The sequence below is a fragment of the Paroedura picta genome, chromosome 5 (genome assembly GCF_049243985.1).
Source record: "Paroedura picta isolate Pp20150507F chromosome 5, Ppicta_v3.0, whole genome shotgun sequence".
NCBI classification, from domain to species: domain Eukaryota; kingdom Metazoa; phylum Chordata; class Lepidosauria; order Squamata; family Gekkonidae; genus Paroedura; species Paroedura picta.
In genome coordinates this window covers 127881375-127895596 of record NC_135373.1, presented here as the reverse complement: position 1 = coordinate 127895596, position 14222 = coordinate 127881375, and the positions used below count along the sequence as shown (strand labels likewise).

Here is a 14222-nt window from a genome sequence, read left to right as displayed (position 1 = left end):
ATGGATGGATGGATGGATGGATGGAAGGATGGAGGGATGGATGGATGGAGGGATGGATGGATGGATGGATGGAGGGATGGATGGATGGATGGAGGGATGGATGGATGAATGGATGGATAGATGGATGGATGGATGGGTGGGTGGGTGGATGGATGGATGGATGGATGGATGGATGGATGAATGGATGGATGGATGGATGAATGGATGCATGGATGGATGAATGAATGAATGAATGAATGAATGAAAGAATGAATGAATGAATGGATGGATGGATGGATGGATGGATGAATGGATGGATGGATGGATGGATGAATGGATGGATGGATGGATGGATGAATGGATGAATGAATGGATGGATGAAGAACAAACTAAGGAATGAATGAGATAAAGTCTAAACTCAGATGGCTCAGGAAGGGGTGGGCGGTTAGAAAGAGGTGGAACACAAAAAATAAAGATATTCGAAATCCCCTCCCCCGCATGTGTATATTCTTAAGGGATCAGAGCTACTTGCTTGGCCACCTAAGGACCCAATCTGCCACGAAAGCAACAAAGGCAACCCCACCCCTGCGTTCCCAACTGGAATGAGTCACCCCCTCCCCCCCCAAAAAAAGCTGCATGAACACAAGAGACATGCTCAGGACTTTTTGCCAAGAAGAAGATTTATTCTCATCCCTGGGAGTGAGGGCTAGGAGAGAAAGAGGACACTGCGGAAATCCCACACGCCATGAACCAAGACAACACAAGACATGTTAAAATGCATGACTGTGCTTGCACATTTTCCCTTTCACCAGACAGAAATGCTTCATTCACAGAGAGGAGCGAATTGATCCACCGCCCTTTAAGTCAAGCCCAGATTTAATGCAGCCTGGAAGACTCTTTTCTCAAGGGACATTTTCCTGTTCTATCGCTCAGGGTCACAATTATGACAGAAAATCAAAAGACAAAAAGGGGTGCCAATCGGAGGGTGGAGATTTCAGGGTGACAAGATCAGCTCACTTCCCCGGGTGAAGATACTCCTCAGCATCAATGAAAGGCTGGCTAGATTTGGGTTGAACAGGAGAAGGGGAGGAGAGGAGACCTCCGGAGGGTGCTCTGGGGAAGGGGAAGGGGCAGGTGGAATTCGGGAGGGCTCTTTCGGGCCAGGGGCGAGGGACTGGGGCTGGGTCCTTGGCAGGGCAGCATCCAAGAACTGGAGACGTTGTCCAAAGAGGCCGAGTCTTCCTTGTTTGTTGCAGGGACGTCATCCTGGCTCTTCTGGGTTCTGGACCGGTACCGAAGAGCTAATAGCCAGCTTTGAATTTGCACAGGAAGGGCAGGGTGTCGGTACAGGCACGCTGCACCCATTTCAGAGCATCTGCAAGGTGGAAGGAGAAGGAGGCAGAGGGGTCACATTAGGGGCTGGCAGGAGCAGGTGGTGAAGACAGGGGGGCTTGAGGGGCTCTTGTATGGAAGATGGAAAGACATCAGCAAACCCCATGGCACAGGGCCTCTGCCCTCAATCCTGGAATAAAGACCCCGGATAAAGAACCGTCTAAGAAAGAATGCCCATTTTGCCCCCACCCGTAAGAGTTTAAATCTGTGCTACTATAAATCAGGCAACGTAACGGCCCTTTTCATTAGAAAGGACCCGTGGCCGCCTTTTCAGGCCTTCTGTCACTCATTCTGTATTTCCACCATTGCTGATTATTGGACTGCCTTTTTTAAAAAAAGAAATGCTGTAGGACTGCAGAGCAAGAAGACGGCAAAGCACCTCTGCTTCTCCTCTTATGGGGTTGCCACCAATTGGCTGAGGCCTGATGCCACGTTACACACAAGCAGCTGAGCGTGGCTTCCCCTCTGCCCGGCGCAGAGCCCTCCCCCAGCATCCCTCTCCCACCCCCACCCCCCCTGGATTCCTCGTCCCCGACTCTCCCGGCCTACTTGAGTTCAGGATGTTGGTCATGGCGATGCATTCGTTGGCAGAAACGGAGGTGCTGAGGCTGCGGCCGTCCCAGAGCGGCAAACTGAGGGCTGAGGCATCACTCCACCCCCAGGACATGTACTGCGGAGGGGGCAGAGAAGGAGCTGGTGAGAACAGGCCACGGGGGGGGGGTATGGGGAGAAGGGGGGCCAGCAGAGGAGGCCGCTGGTTCAGGGCTCAGAGCACCTCTTCTGTAGGGGAAGGCTGAATGTGGAGAGGCTTTTCTGGTAGCCTGCTGAAGGGGAGGGGAGACCACAAGGCTGTTTGGAGGGTGCAAGGGTGGAGAAATGTCCATTTTTTTCTCTTGGGTGGAGGGGCTCATCCAATGAAGTCGTTAGGCTTCTTTTGGGGGAACTGAGAGAAGAAATTAATGCTGCACCAAGAGGTGGGCCCTCTGCATAGATCACGGAACACTGGTTGACCCACCCGGAAGAGAGGTGGCCGGGAGCTCTCAGGAGGGGGCCCAATGCTGCGGAAGGAAGCGGGAAAGGCCCTCCGTGGGGCACCTACCCCATTCTCCCGTGTCGCCTCCAGGCCGATCCAGATGTTGTTGGCACCCCTGCTGCTCAGGTAGGAGTTCACAATCTTCCCCTCGCTCGAGGAAAGGAGGGACGCCAGGTGAGCCTCGGGGCCGTAGTTCATGCCCTGGCAGGTGACCTGCCAAGAGGAGAGGGAAGCCGTCACATCTGCCCTCTGCTGGGGGAAAGGGCCACCCCTTCACGTCCGCCAAGGAGAGGACAGAGAAGAGGACAAAAGGGAGGCAATGCTCTACCAGGACGGGGAAATCCCTTCCCGAAAACAGGAACCCCCTCGGGGAGACAGAGGCTTCTGGGGTGGGGGTCCTTTCCACCCTGGCTCAGAGTCCTGCAGGCTGAGTGAAGCCAGGCCCCAAGAGGGCTGGGAAGATCATCACCCCCCCCCCAAACACACACACACACACACACACAAACACACAACAAGGGTCTCTCTCTGCTCTCCCGGGGCCTACTCTAGAGTCAAGGCCACCAGCAGAGGCATCTCTTGTGGATTCTCTGGGATCTATCCAGAAGCGTTCCCCTTTCTCCGTATGAGCAGCCCAGCATGACCGGGATGTGCAGATCTCTGTGCGCGGAAAGGAAAAGGCTTCCCCGCCCCTCCCGCCTCTCACCCCCCTGAGCTGTCCTTTCAGCACCAGGCATCCAGTCGGGAACTCTCCCAAAGCCTCGGCCCAGGAGCCAGACTTCCCCCGGCAAAGACAGAGATTGGGGATTGAACCTCCCCTTGCCCCTCCCCCCACCATCATGAAACAAAATTAGCCCCCCCCGTTACCTCTGCAAGATGCCAGGAGACGTAGCTGTTGACCAGCTGGTAGCAGAACTGCTTGTAGTAGAGCGAGCCGGCTGGGCATCGAGCCCGGGTCTCCACCACTGCGTCGTCCTTGGCTCCTGCAAGAGAGGGGGGGCTGTTTGCAAAGGCAGCAAGAGCCCCAGACGACTACGTCCAGCAGGATAGGGCCCGGAAACCCACTGAGAAGCACAAGTTATAACAGGGCCTAACTTGTAAATCCTTCCTTCCTTCCTTCCTTCCTTCCTTCCTTCCTCCCTCCCTCCCTTCCTTCCTTCCCTCCCTTCCTTCCTTATCATAGAATCATAGAATCATAGAATCATAGAATCATAGAATCATAGAATCATAGAATCATAGAATCATAGAGTTGGAAGGGGCCACACAGGCCATCTAGTCCCACCCCCTGCTCAACACAGGATCAGCCCTAAGCATCCTAAAGCATCCAAGAAAAGTGTGTATCCAGCCGCTGCTTGAAGACTGCCAGTGAGGGGGAGCTCACCACCTCCTTAGGCAGCCTATTCCACTGCTGAACTACTCTGACTGTGAAAAACTCTTTCTTTCTTTCTTTCTTTCTTTCTTTCTTTCTTTCTTTCTTTCTTTCTTTCTTTCTTTCTTTCTTTCTTTCTTTCTTTCTTTCTTTCTTTCTTTCTTTCTTTCTTTCCATCTGTCTTTTTGCCTTTCTCCTAAGACTCAAGGCGGGTTACATACAAATTAATCCCCATATGGCCCACTTCTAAACAGCCCTGGATTCCCAAATAACAAGATGGCTAAATCCCTTCTTTCTCCCAGTCATCTGACCAGGGGTTTGCTTGATGTTACGGTGCAGCCTGAACCTTTTGTTTAATGGTTTCCATGAGCCTTGGCTGCCTCGGCCTCAGTTTCCCCATCACATCCCTTTCTTGGGGTGTTGGTCCACCTCAGGTTCCACCTTCCCTCCCATGCAGCACAGCTGCTGCAGGCAGCCTCCAAGCGCCAGGCCTTGCAGGACGCAGAATGCATTGCGATGGGATGCTAGCCTTGCAAGCTGTTCCTAGAGGGGAAACTGCCTGAACGGCAGCCAGGAAGGATTTTATTCTTGAAAACTGGGAGGTGGTGGGAGCCTTCCTTTCCCGCCTGTGCTGGGCTCCAAGGGCTTGGGGGGGGGGAACCTCTGCAAATCATGTTCTGGCCTCCTTACAGGCTGATCAAGTGAGAGCCTCTCCCTGGAAGCCCTAAACGTGGCGTCAGGTGGGCCCCATGCTGGTCTGAAGCAGCAGGACGGCCACTGAGCCCAAGGGCACCTTAAGGCCAACCAAGTCTCTTTCGAGTTATCAGCTTACAGAAGCGTCTCCCCAGAATAGTCAGCCCTAAACATGTTCCCCAATCCTGTGGGGCAGGACAGAAACGCAGGAAACAAGCAGGAAATTTCTTCCCGGGTGACAGTTTGGCAGGGCCCAAAACCCCTTCCCAGGTTACATTTCTGCCCATTCTGCAAGGGGGAAAATCGGGGGGGGGGGCATTTGAGGCCAAAAGAAATGAAAGGAAAATGTATGAAAGTGGTCAAAGTAAATCCTCGAAACATGTAGGTTGAAGTGAAATGAAAAAGTCAAATGACTTCCAAGAGTCGATTCCCACTGTTGAACGGCCTTCTTCAGGACTCCCGTATCTGCCTCGGCCCTTCTGCAGGGAAACTCGCTTAATTGGAGATCTCCTCTACGGGAGGGGCCCAGAAAGGCAGAGTTCCCTCCCCAAAGAGACAGGAACCAGGCAGGGACAGGGCCTGCATCCCCCAAAGCAACCACTGATTACAGATGATCGATCGGTTCCAGTAACGGCAACACCCGATGAGCTGAAGCACCCAGCTGGCCCGTGTCCCCCCAGCACTCACCCTCCACGAAGGGGCTCAGGAGCAGGCCGGCCAGGAGGCAGAGGCCGAGGTAGACAGCCTGTCCCATCTTCTGGTTCTCCTGCCAAACAAAAGGAGAGCAACATCGCAGGTGATTTCCCTGCCCAAGAGCCAAGAGCTCCTCAGGGGGACGCAGTGGAGGGTGGATCTTTTCCAGCCCCGCTAGGAAGCCCTGCACGGGTGTCTGGCCGGAGGGTGCCAGAAACAAGAGGCCGTGTTTCTTGGGGGGGTTTAGCAACCGTTAAACTGGGCTGCAAATCTACGCTCTGATCAGCGATGGCCCCAACCACTTTGACCACTCTGTGGGTCTGAGGCCCTGAGACAAGGACCCCCCCTCCCCACTTCTAAGGACCACTTGCTTTGCCCAGCAGAGACCGAAAGGCAGAAGGTCTGGAGGTGGAAAAGCTCACCTGGTCTGTTTCCTGAAGGCTGATGCGGATCTGTTGCCCTCTGGACCCCGAACTCACCTCTGCAGGGCTGTCCTGCTTCCATCCACTATTTATAGGCAGGGAGAGGGTAAATGATTGACATCAATCGAGGAAACACCTTATCCATTGGGCAGAATTCCAGGAAAACCAGAGGGGGGGAAGCACCTGAGGGGGGGCTGCCCTCCGAGGTCAGGAGAAAGGTCAGAATGAAATTTTGCCAGGAGGAAATGGGGCTAGTCCTGCTACTGCCAGAAATAAGGGGATGTGGTGTTCTAAACCAAATCTTGCTTCTGGTGGGCTCATTGTGTGTTGCACAATTTTATCTCCTGCCTCCTCTGCTGGGACTGTGTGGCTGCCTCCCCCCCCTTCTCCTGTTTGCAGATCTTTGGATTTGTGTTGGCCAAAGGGGAGCGAAGAGATCTGCTAGAGGGGCTGCCTCCGGGGTCTTTTTGGACACTCATTCCTATGGTTTTGTCTGCAACCGGCCTTCATTCACGAATGTCTCCTCCACCTCTGCATAGTTTGCGATCTCACAGACTGTTTATTCTTTATTCATCTTGTGGCTTGTGCATAATGTAGCCCTGAGACCCCCAGGTGGCCCGGCTGCCGGGCAAGAGACATTCGGAGGTGGGATGCCCTTGCCTGCCCTAGGTCATGACCCCTGGTGTTCCTAGGAGGTCCACCTTCCAGGTGCCAGTCAGGGCTGACCCTGCTGAGCTTCCAGGGTCTGATGGGATCGGGCTGGCCAGGGGCCACTAGGGGCCTCCACCTGCTGAGTCACTTCAGGCTCCCTTCCTGGGCCCGAGGATCCTGGGGAAGGGGTCTGCAGGCCCTCCTGTGCTCAGCTGCCCTGGCAAAAGCTGCACGGGAGGGAAGCCAGGACCTCCCTCCCCCCTCCCAGGTTTGAAGATGTCGGCCCCTGCAGGCAGGTAGGACTGAGAGCCAGGCCGGGCCCCCTCAAAAGGACTCCTGTCACACTGAGCATGGACTTTGGCCCTTGGAGATGGCAGGTGTGGGGAATCAGAGAGAGAAGAGGTTCCTGATCCCTTCCCCAGGAGCGCCTTGGCCAGGCTGGTGGGGTCAAGATACAGGAGCAGCCTCTGATCCGCCATTAACTGATAAGGGTGTGTGTGTGAATGCCTCCCATCCAACCGCTTTGACAAGAGGCAATAAATCTATCAAGGCCTGATTATACCTTAAGCAACTCCGGCTCCAGGCAATAAAGAAAGGTGATGAATTGCAGCCAGGACAAGATCTAGAGGGATGATTTGGCCCCTGGAAGACCGCCAAAAAAGCAGCTCTGGGCCCCTTCTGTTGCAAAAGGGGCGGTCAGGAGCTGCGTTCAGTGCCAGCTGCAGACCGACAACCTCCTGAGAGCTGCATTTAAGATTTCTGTAGCTTATATCCTGCTTTAGGATGCTTTGGGCTGATCCTGCGTTGAGCAGGGGGTTGGACTAGATGGCCTGCGTGGCCCCTCCCAACTCTATGATTCTATGATTCTATGATATCACTGTGGCCAGACTGGCTGCATCCAGAAAAGCAGAATGCAAGAAGGAAGGGCCCCGATCCAGGAATGGTCCACAAAGCTTCCACGCGCTTCGTATGTTGTGTTAGGTCATGTCCCACTGCTTTCCTTACAGGCAATCCTATTCTTCCTTTCGAGGTCTTCCAAATCCTTTGTCCTCCCCATGAAATATTGGCCCTGAGTTCCTGCTCCAGGGACGGGAAAGGGGTAGGCAGGCAGGAAATCTCAAACGCAGACCGTGGTGTAATTACACGTAGGAAAGGGCAATTCAGCACAACAGAAGATAAGATAACCGCTGCCGGATCAGGCCCAGATCAATAGCTCAGCAGCCTCTTTCCCCCAGAGGCCAAGCAGATACCCCCGGGGGGGAAATCCCTGAAGGAGGAAGTGAACGCACCACAGTTGCTGACGGAGAGCAAGATCTTCCTGGCCAAAGACCAGCGGCAGTCTGTGGCCACCCCTTTGGGCTTCTCTTGCTGACCCTTTCCACTCACTTTCCCTCTCGGAGATTTCCTGGGAGATGACCACCCGGCTTTCCGGATGTGGCTGCACCCTAGGTGCCAATGGGATTTTCCTTCTTCAGGAGGTTCCTGGGCAAACTGGTTGGCCCTTGAGTGAGAGAGGAGGCGGGACCCCAGAGGGAGCTGTTCCATCCCTAAATAAAAGGGACATCGCTATGGTCAGACTATTTTCTCCCAAGTGGCAGCTGCCTGCAAACATCTGGTCCAGCTGAGAGAAACACAGCCTTGTTTGGTGTAGTGGTTAGGAGAGCCAGTTTGGTCTCGTGGTTAGGAGTGCGGACTTCTAATCTGGCACGCCGGGTTCGATTCTGCGCTCCCCCACATGCAGCCAGCTGGGTGACCTTGGGCTCTCCTGGCCACTGATAAAACTGTTCTGACCGAGCAGGAATCTCAGGGCTCTCTCAGCCTCACCCACCCCACAGGGTGTCTGTTGTGGGGAGAGGAAAGGGAAGGTGACTGTAAGCCGCTTTGAGCCTCCTTCGGGTAGGGAAAAGCAGCATATAAGAACCAACTCTTCTTCTTCTTCAGTAATCTCAGGGCTCTCTCAGCCTCACCCACCCCACAGGGTGTCTGTTGTGGGGAGAGGAATGGGAAGGCGACTATAAGCCGCTTTGAGCCTCCTTTGGGTAGGGAAAAGCGGTATATAAGAACCAACTCTTCTTCTTCCTCAGTAATATTAGGGCTCTCAGCCTCACCCACCCCACAGGGTGTCTGTTGTGGGGAGAGGAATGGGAAGGCGACTGTAAGCCACTTTGAGCCTCCTTCGGGTAGGGAAAAGCGGCATATAAGAACCAACTCTTCTTCTTCTTCTTCTTCTTCTTCTTCTTCTTCTTCTTCTTCTTCTTCTTCTTCTTCTTCTTCTTCTTCTTCTTCTTCTTCTTCTTCTTCTTCTTCTTCTTCTTCTTGTAGCATTGTGGCAAAACTCAGCTGGCAGCTGCAGGATTCCACCCACCCACAGCAGCTGCATGAGCTTTTTATAGAGAAGTGGCTAATGTCCTGCTGCTTTCCCTAACAGCGAATCCATCCCGTATTCTTGTGTTTTTAACAAGCCCTTTGTCTACCACATGAAATTTTGATCCTTCTCCAGGGAAAGGGGGGAGTCTAGGCAGAAATCACAACCAATTTCACCCAATAATGCTGGGAGCCTAGCAGCTGCCAGGTCCTCACTGGTTCATCTTGGAGGACCCGCATCCAGTCTGTGCTGAGGCAGCTGCACCAGTTACTCATTCTGGCCCGGATCCAGTTCAAGTTCTGACCTTTAAGGCCACCTGTGGCTTGGGCCCTGCCTGTCTGAGGGGCCACTTGTCTGCTTATACCCCCCACAGGGCACTTTGCTCTGCAGGTGGACCTTGGCCCCAGAGACAAGGGACCTCTCGGTCCTGGCCCCGACCTGGTGGAAGGAGCTCCCGGGAGAGCTGAGGGCCCTCATGGAGCTCTTTTGCCAGGAATTTGGTTGAGGTTGGGTTTGTTAAGATTCCTCAGGATATACTCCTCCACCTGAAGAACCCCTTCATGGATAGTTGTGTGGAGGCTGGAGGAGTTTGCTTTCTACTATCTTGTGCTGGTGATTTTTATCGTTTCTAGGTTTTAGGGTGGGTTTTATGGGATTTTATGGGGTGTTATGTGACCCAAGGGGGCAGGCAAGATGCACAGCTACAAGGTCTGAACCCATAAACGGGTTCTTTTTTCGGAGGCAGGGATCATGCTGCCACATCTGAGGCAGGATTTGACCCGGACTGATTCTGCACTTGGTTTTTTCCATTGTGGATCCTGCTGAATTCAGATTGATTTGAACTTGGGTCTTCCTCTACCCCCCGCAATTGAAAATGAAAGTGTTCTGCACTGGATTGGGGAAGCTCAGAGGGGGGAGGGGGGAGGGGGGCCCAGTGCAGCAGGAGTCTCTTTCTTTCGTTTCCTGAATTGGGGGGGGGGGTGCCAGGAAGATCTTGCTCTCCGTCAGCAGCTGGGGTTCGTTCACTTCCTCCTTCAGGGATTTCCCCCGGGGGTATCTGCTTGGCCTCTGGGGGAAAGAGGCAGCTGAGCTATTGATCTGGGCCTGATCCGGCAGGGGTTATCTTATCTTCTGTTGTGCTGAATTGCCCTTTCCTACGTGTAATTACACCACGGTCTGCGTTTGAGGTTTCCTGCCTGCTTACCCCTTTCCCATCCCTGGAGCAGGAACTCAGGGCCACTATTTCATGGGGAGGACAAAGGATTTGGAAGACCTCGAAAGGAAGAGTAGGATTCCCTGTAGGGAAAGCAGAGGCTCATTACTTATATCAAGTGTATGAAGCTGCCTAGGAGGGAAATCCTGCATCTGCCAGCTGAGCATTTCCAGGATGCTGCAAGGTCTTGTGTCTCTCGGCCAGGCCTGAAGCTTGCAGGCAGCTGCTGCTTGGGAGCAAATAGCATCACCTCCATAACAAAGTCTTTTCTTTTCTTTTAGCAAGCTTATATCTTAGAATAATAGAATCATAGAGTTGGAAGGGACCTCCTGGGTCATCTAGTCCAACCCCCTGCACTGTGCAGGACACTCACATCCCAATCGCTCATCCACTGTCACCTGCCACCCGCTTGGACCTTCCCAGAATCAGCCTCAGATGGCTACCCAGCCGCAGCTTAAAAATCTCCGAAGATGGAGAACCATATAAACCCAAGGAAATTGGGGTCCCCAACCTCCTTGTGCTCAGGGATCCGGGAGCTGGGCTGCAGCTGGAACATTGGCCTCACCAGCCAGGGGCAATCCAGGGAAGGTGTCTCCACAAACGCAGGCTGCAATTCATCACCTTTCTTTATTGCCTGGAGCCGGAGTTGCTTAAGGTATAATCCGGCCTTGATAGATTTATTGCCTCTTGTCAAAGCGGTTGAACGGGAGGCATTCACACACACCCCCTTATCAGTTAATGGCGGATCAGAGGCTGCTCCTGTATCTTGACCCCACCAGCCTGGCCAAGGTGCTCCTGGGGAAGGGATCAGGAACCTCTTCTCTCTCTGATTCCCCACACCTGCCATCTCCAAGGGCCAAAGTCCATGCTCAGTGTGACAGGAGTCATTTTGAGGGGGCCCGGCCTGGCTCTCAGTCCTACCTGCCTGCAGGGGCCGACATCTTCAAACCTGGGAAGGGGGAGGGGATGTCCCGGCTTCCCTCCCGTGCAGCTTTTGCCATTCAGCTGAGCACAGGAGGGCCTGCAGACCCCTTCCCCAGGATCCTCGGGCCCAGGAAGGGAGCCTGAAGTGACTCAGCAGGTGGAGGCCCCTGGTGGCCCCTGGCCAGCCCGATCCCATCAGACCCTGGAAGCTCAGCAGGGTCAGCCCTGACTGGCACCTGGAAGGTGGACCTCCTAGGAACACCAGGGGTCATGACCTAGGGCAGGCAAGGGCATCCCACCTCCGAATGTCTCTTGCCCGGCAGCCGGGCCACCTGGGGGTCTCAGGGCTACATTATGCACGTGCCACAGGATGAATAAAGAATAAACAAATAGTCTCTGAGATCGCAAACCATGCAGAGGTAGAGGAGACATTCGTGAATGAAGGCCGGTTGCAGACAGAACCATAGGAAGGAGTGTCCAAACAGACCCCGGAGGCAGCCCCTCTAGCTGATCTATTCACTCCCCTTCGGCCAACACAAACCCGAAGATCTGCAAACAGGAGAAGGGGAGGGGAGGGAGGCAGCCACACAGTTCCAGCAGAGGAGGCAGGAGATAAAATGATGAGCCCCCCAGAAGCAACATTTGGTTTAGAACACCGCATCCACTTCTTTCTGGCAGTAGCAGGACTAGCCCCATTTCCTCCTGGCAAAATTTCATTTTGACCTTTCTCCTGACCTTGGAGGGCAGCCCCCCCTCAGGTGCTTCCCCCCCCCTCTGGTTTTCCTGGAATTCTGCCCAATGGATAAGGTGTTTCCTCGATTGATGTCAATCATTTACCCTCTCCCTGCCTATAAATAATCCATGGAAGCAGGACAGCCCTGCAGAGGTGAGTTCAGGCTCCAGAGGGCAAGAGATCCGCATCAGCCTTCCAGGAAACAAACTAGGTGAGCTTTCCCACCTCCAGACCTTCTGCCTTTCGATCTCTGCTGGGCAAAGCAAGTGGTCCTTAGAAGTGGGGAGGGGGGAGTTTGGACAGCTCTCGGCTCTCTTACCAGCTCTGGCAAGCTCTGCTCTGGGCGGGGGGGGGGGGTCCTTGTCTCAGGGTCTCCGACCCATAGAGTGGTCAAAGTGGTTGGGGCCATCGCTGATCAGAGCGGAAATTTGCAGCCTGGTTTTACTGTTGCTAAAACCCCAAGAAACACGGCCCCTTGTTTCCAGCACCCTCCGGCCAGACACCCGTGCAGGGCTTCCTAGCGGGGCTGGAAAAGATCCACCCTACACTGCGTCCCCCTGAGGAGCTCTTGGCTCTTGGGCAGGGAAATCACCTGCAATGTTGCTCTCCTTTTGTTTGGCAGGAGAACCAGAAGATGGGACAGACTGTCTACCTCGGCCTCTGCCTCCTGGCCGGCCTGCTCCTGAGCCCCTTCGTGGAGGGTGAGTGCTGGGGGGACACGGGCCAGCTGGGTGCTTCAGCTCGTGTGTTGCCATTATTGGAACCGATCGATCATCTGTAATCAGTGGTTGCTTTGGGGGATGCAGGCCCTGTCCCTGCCTGGTTCCTGTCTCTTTGGGGAGGGAACTCTGCCTTTCTGGGCCCCTCCCGTAGAGGAGATCTCCCCATCGGAAGCTCCAGTCAAGCGAGTTTCCCTACAGATGGGCCGAGGCAGATACGGGAGTCCTGAAGAAGGCCGTACAGTAGTGGGAATCGACTCTTGGAAGTCATTTGACTTTTTCATTTCACTTCAATCTACATGTTTCGAGGATTTAAATTTACCACTTTATCAGGAAGAAATTCTGGTTTAGAAGGATTTATTAAAAACGACCTACAGACATTTTCCTTTCATTTCTTTTGGCCTCAAATCCCCACCCCCCAATTTTCCCCCTTGCAGAATGGGCAGAAATGTAACCTGGGAAGGGGTTTTGGGCCCTGCCAAACTGTCACCCGGAAAGTAATTGCCTGCTTGTTTCCTGTGTTTCTGTCCTGCCCCACAGGCTTGGGGAACATGTTTAGGGCTGACTAAATTTGAGCCTAAGTTTTATTCTGGGGAGACGCTTCTGTAAGCTGATAACTCGAAAGGGACTTGGTTGGCCTTAAGGTGCCCTTGGGCTCAGTGGCCGTCCTGCTGCTTCAGACCCGCATGGGGACCCTCCTGACGCCACGTTTAGGGCTTCCAGGGAGAGGCTCTCACTTGATCAGCCTGTAAGGAGGCCAGAACATGATTTGCAGAGGTTCCCCCCCCCCCCCAAGCCCTTGGAGCCCAGCACAGGCGGGAAAGGAAGGCTCCCACCACCTCCCAGTTTTCAAGAATAAAATCCTTCCTGGCTGCCGTTCAGGCAGTTTCCCATCTAGGAACAGCTTGCAAGGCTAGCATCCCATCTCAATGCATTCTGCGTCCTGCAAGGCCTGGCGCTTGCAGGCTGCCTGCAGCAGCTGTGCTGCATGGGAGGGAAGGCAGGGAATTCACAGGGGGGGGGGATACATCAAGAAAAGGAAGTGATGGGGAAATGTGGATGAGGCAGCCTACCTTCATTGGGACCGTTAAACAAAGAGACAGACAGAGGACATTTCCAAGTAAGGCCCTGGCTTCCTTTCGTGCACAAGCCAGCCTTCTCAGTGGGTTTCCGGGCCCGGATCCTGCTGCGTTTGGAGTCATCTGGGGTCCTTGTTCCCTTTGCAAACAGCCCTCCTTCCCTTGCAGGTGCCAGCAATGCCACGGTGGTGGAGACCCGGGCTCGATGCCCTGCCGGCTCGCTCTACTACAAGCAGTTCTGCTACCAGCTGGTCAACAGCTACGTCTCCTGGCATCTTGCAGAGGTAAGGGGGGGAGGGGGCTCATTTTCGCTCTGTGATGGGTGCGAGAGGCCAGGGGAGTTCAGCAAAAGGCACAGAAGTGGGAGCAAGGAAGCAGAAGATAGATTGTGAGGGCCAGCCTTAAAGAAAAGGAGGCTTTTAACCACCTCTAGACTTGGAGGGCAATGACATGCAGCATTCCACAAGCAGAATCATGAAATCCTAGAGTCGGAAGGGACCTCCAAGGTCATCTAGTCCAACCCCCTGCTCTATGCAGGACACTCACAACTACGTGCCCACCCAGAATGACCCCAATTCCATGCCCAGATGATGGACACCCCCCCCCAACAAAAACAGAATTCCTGGTCAGGCTGGCCTTGAGGAAATTCGCCTCCCAATCCCAGTGTGGTGACCGGGGCCTTTCCCTGGGCCTGCAAGGAAGGGCCACAAGAGCCAAGCATGGAAGGACAGGATCCCTTCTGCCCAGCCACTCACAACCTGCCTAAGTTCCCAGAATCAGCATTTCTGCATACCTATAGGTGGTTCCCCCAAACGTGTGCTGCCTAGGAACTTAATTGATAGCTTTCTCTGGCTTTGCCGGGGGAAGTCTGGCTCCTGGGCCGAGGCTTTGGGAGAGTTCCTGACTGGATGCCTGGTGCTGAAAGGACAGCTCAGGGGGCTGAGAGGCGGGAGGGGCGGG

At 54.2% G+C, this 14222-nt stretch overlaps 2 protein-coding genes across 3 annotated transcripts in view; one reads left to right on the top strand and one right to left on the bottom strand.

The window, feature by feature from the left end:
- Positions 1-641: 641 nt before the first annotated feature.
- LOC143838731 (regenerating islet-derived protein 3-gamma-like) lies at positions 642-5666 on the bottom strand. Its single transcript, XM_077340525.1, has 6 exons — positions 5579-5666; positions 5151-5229; positions 3269-3384; positions 2471-2617; positions 1921-2041; positions 642-1354 (listed from the first exon to the last, which is right to left on the bottom strand). Exons 2-6 carry the CDS (start codon positions 5215-5217, stop codon positions 1281-1283), a joined length of 525 nt encoding a protein of 174 aa, XP_077196640.1. The 5' UTR covers positions 5218-5229; positions 5579-5666; the 3' UTR covers positions 642-1280.
- A 5932-nt stretch (positions 5667-11598) lies between these two features.
- Positions 11599-14222, top strand: part of LOC143838714 (lithostathine-like) — a 228311-nt gene continuing 225687 nt past the window's right edge. For both annotated transcript variants that reach the window (XR_013231448.1, XM_077340482.1), the window contains exons 1-3: positions 11599-11675; positions 12087-12165; positions 13431-13546. Coding sequence is in view for 1 of the 2 variants with exons in the window: in XM_077340482.1 (XP_077196597.1) it covers positions 12099-12165; positions 13431-13546 (183 nt within the window). In the remaining variant the exon portion in view is untranslated. The remainder of the gene's footprint in view (positions 11676-12086; positions 12166-13430; positions 13547-14222) is intronic.

Coding starts and splice junctions, on each gene's coding strand:
- LOC143838731 (XM_077340525.1), bottom strand. CDS start 5,217: ATGGGACAGGCTGTCTACCTCGGCCTCTGCCTCCTGGCCGGCCTGCTC. Junction 3,385..5,150: donor CCTGAGCCCCTTCGTGGAGG/GTGAGTGCTGGG, acceptor CCTCTCTTGCAG/GAGCCAAGGACGACGCAGTG. Junction 2,618..3,268: donor TCTCCTGGCATCTTGCAGAG/GTAACGGGGGGG, acceptor TCCTCTTGGCAG/GTCACCTGCCAGGGCATGAA.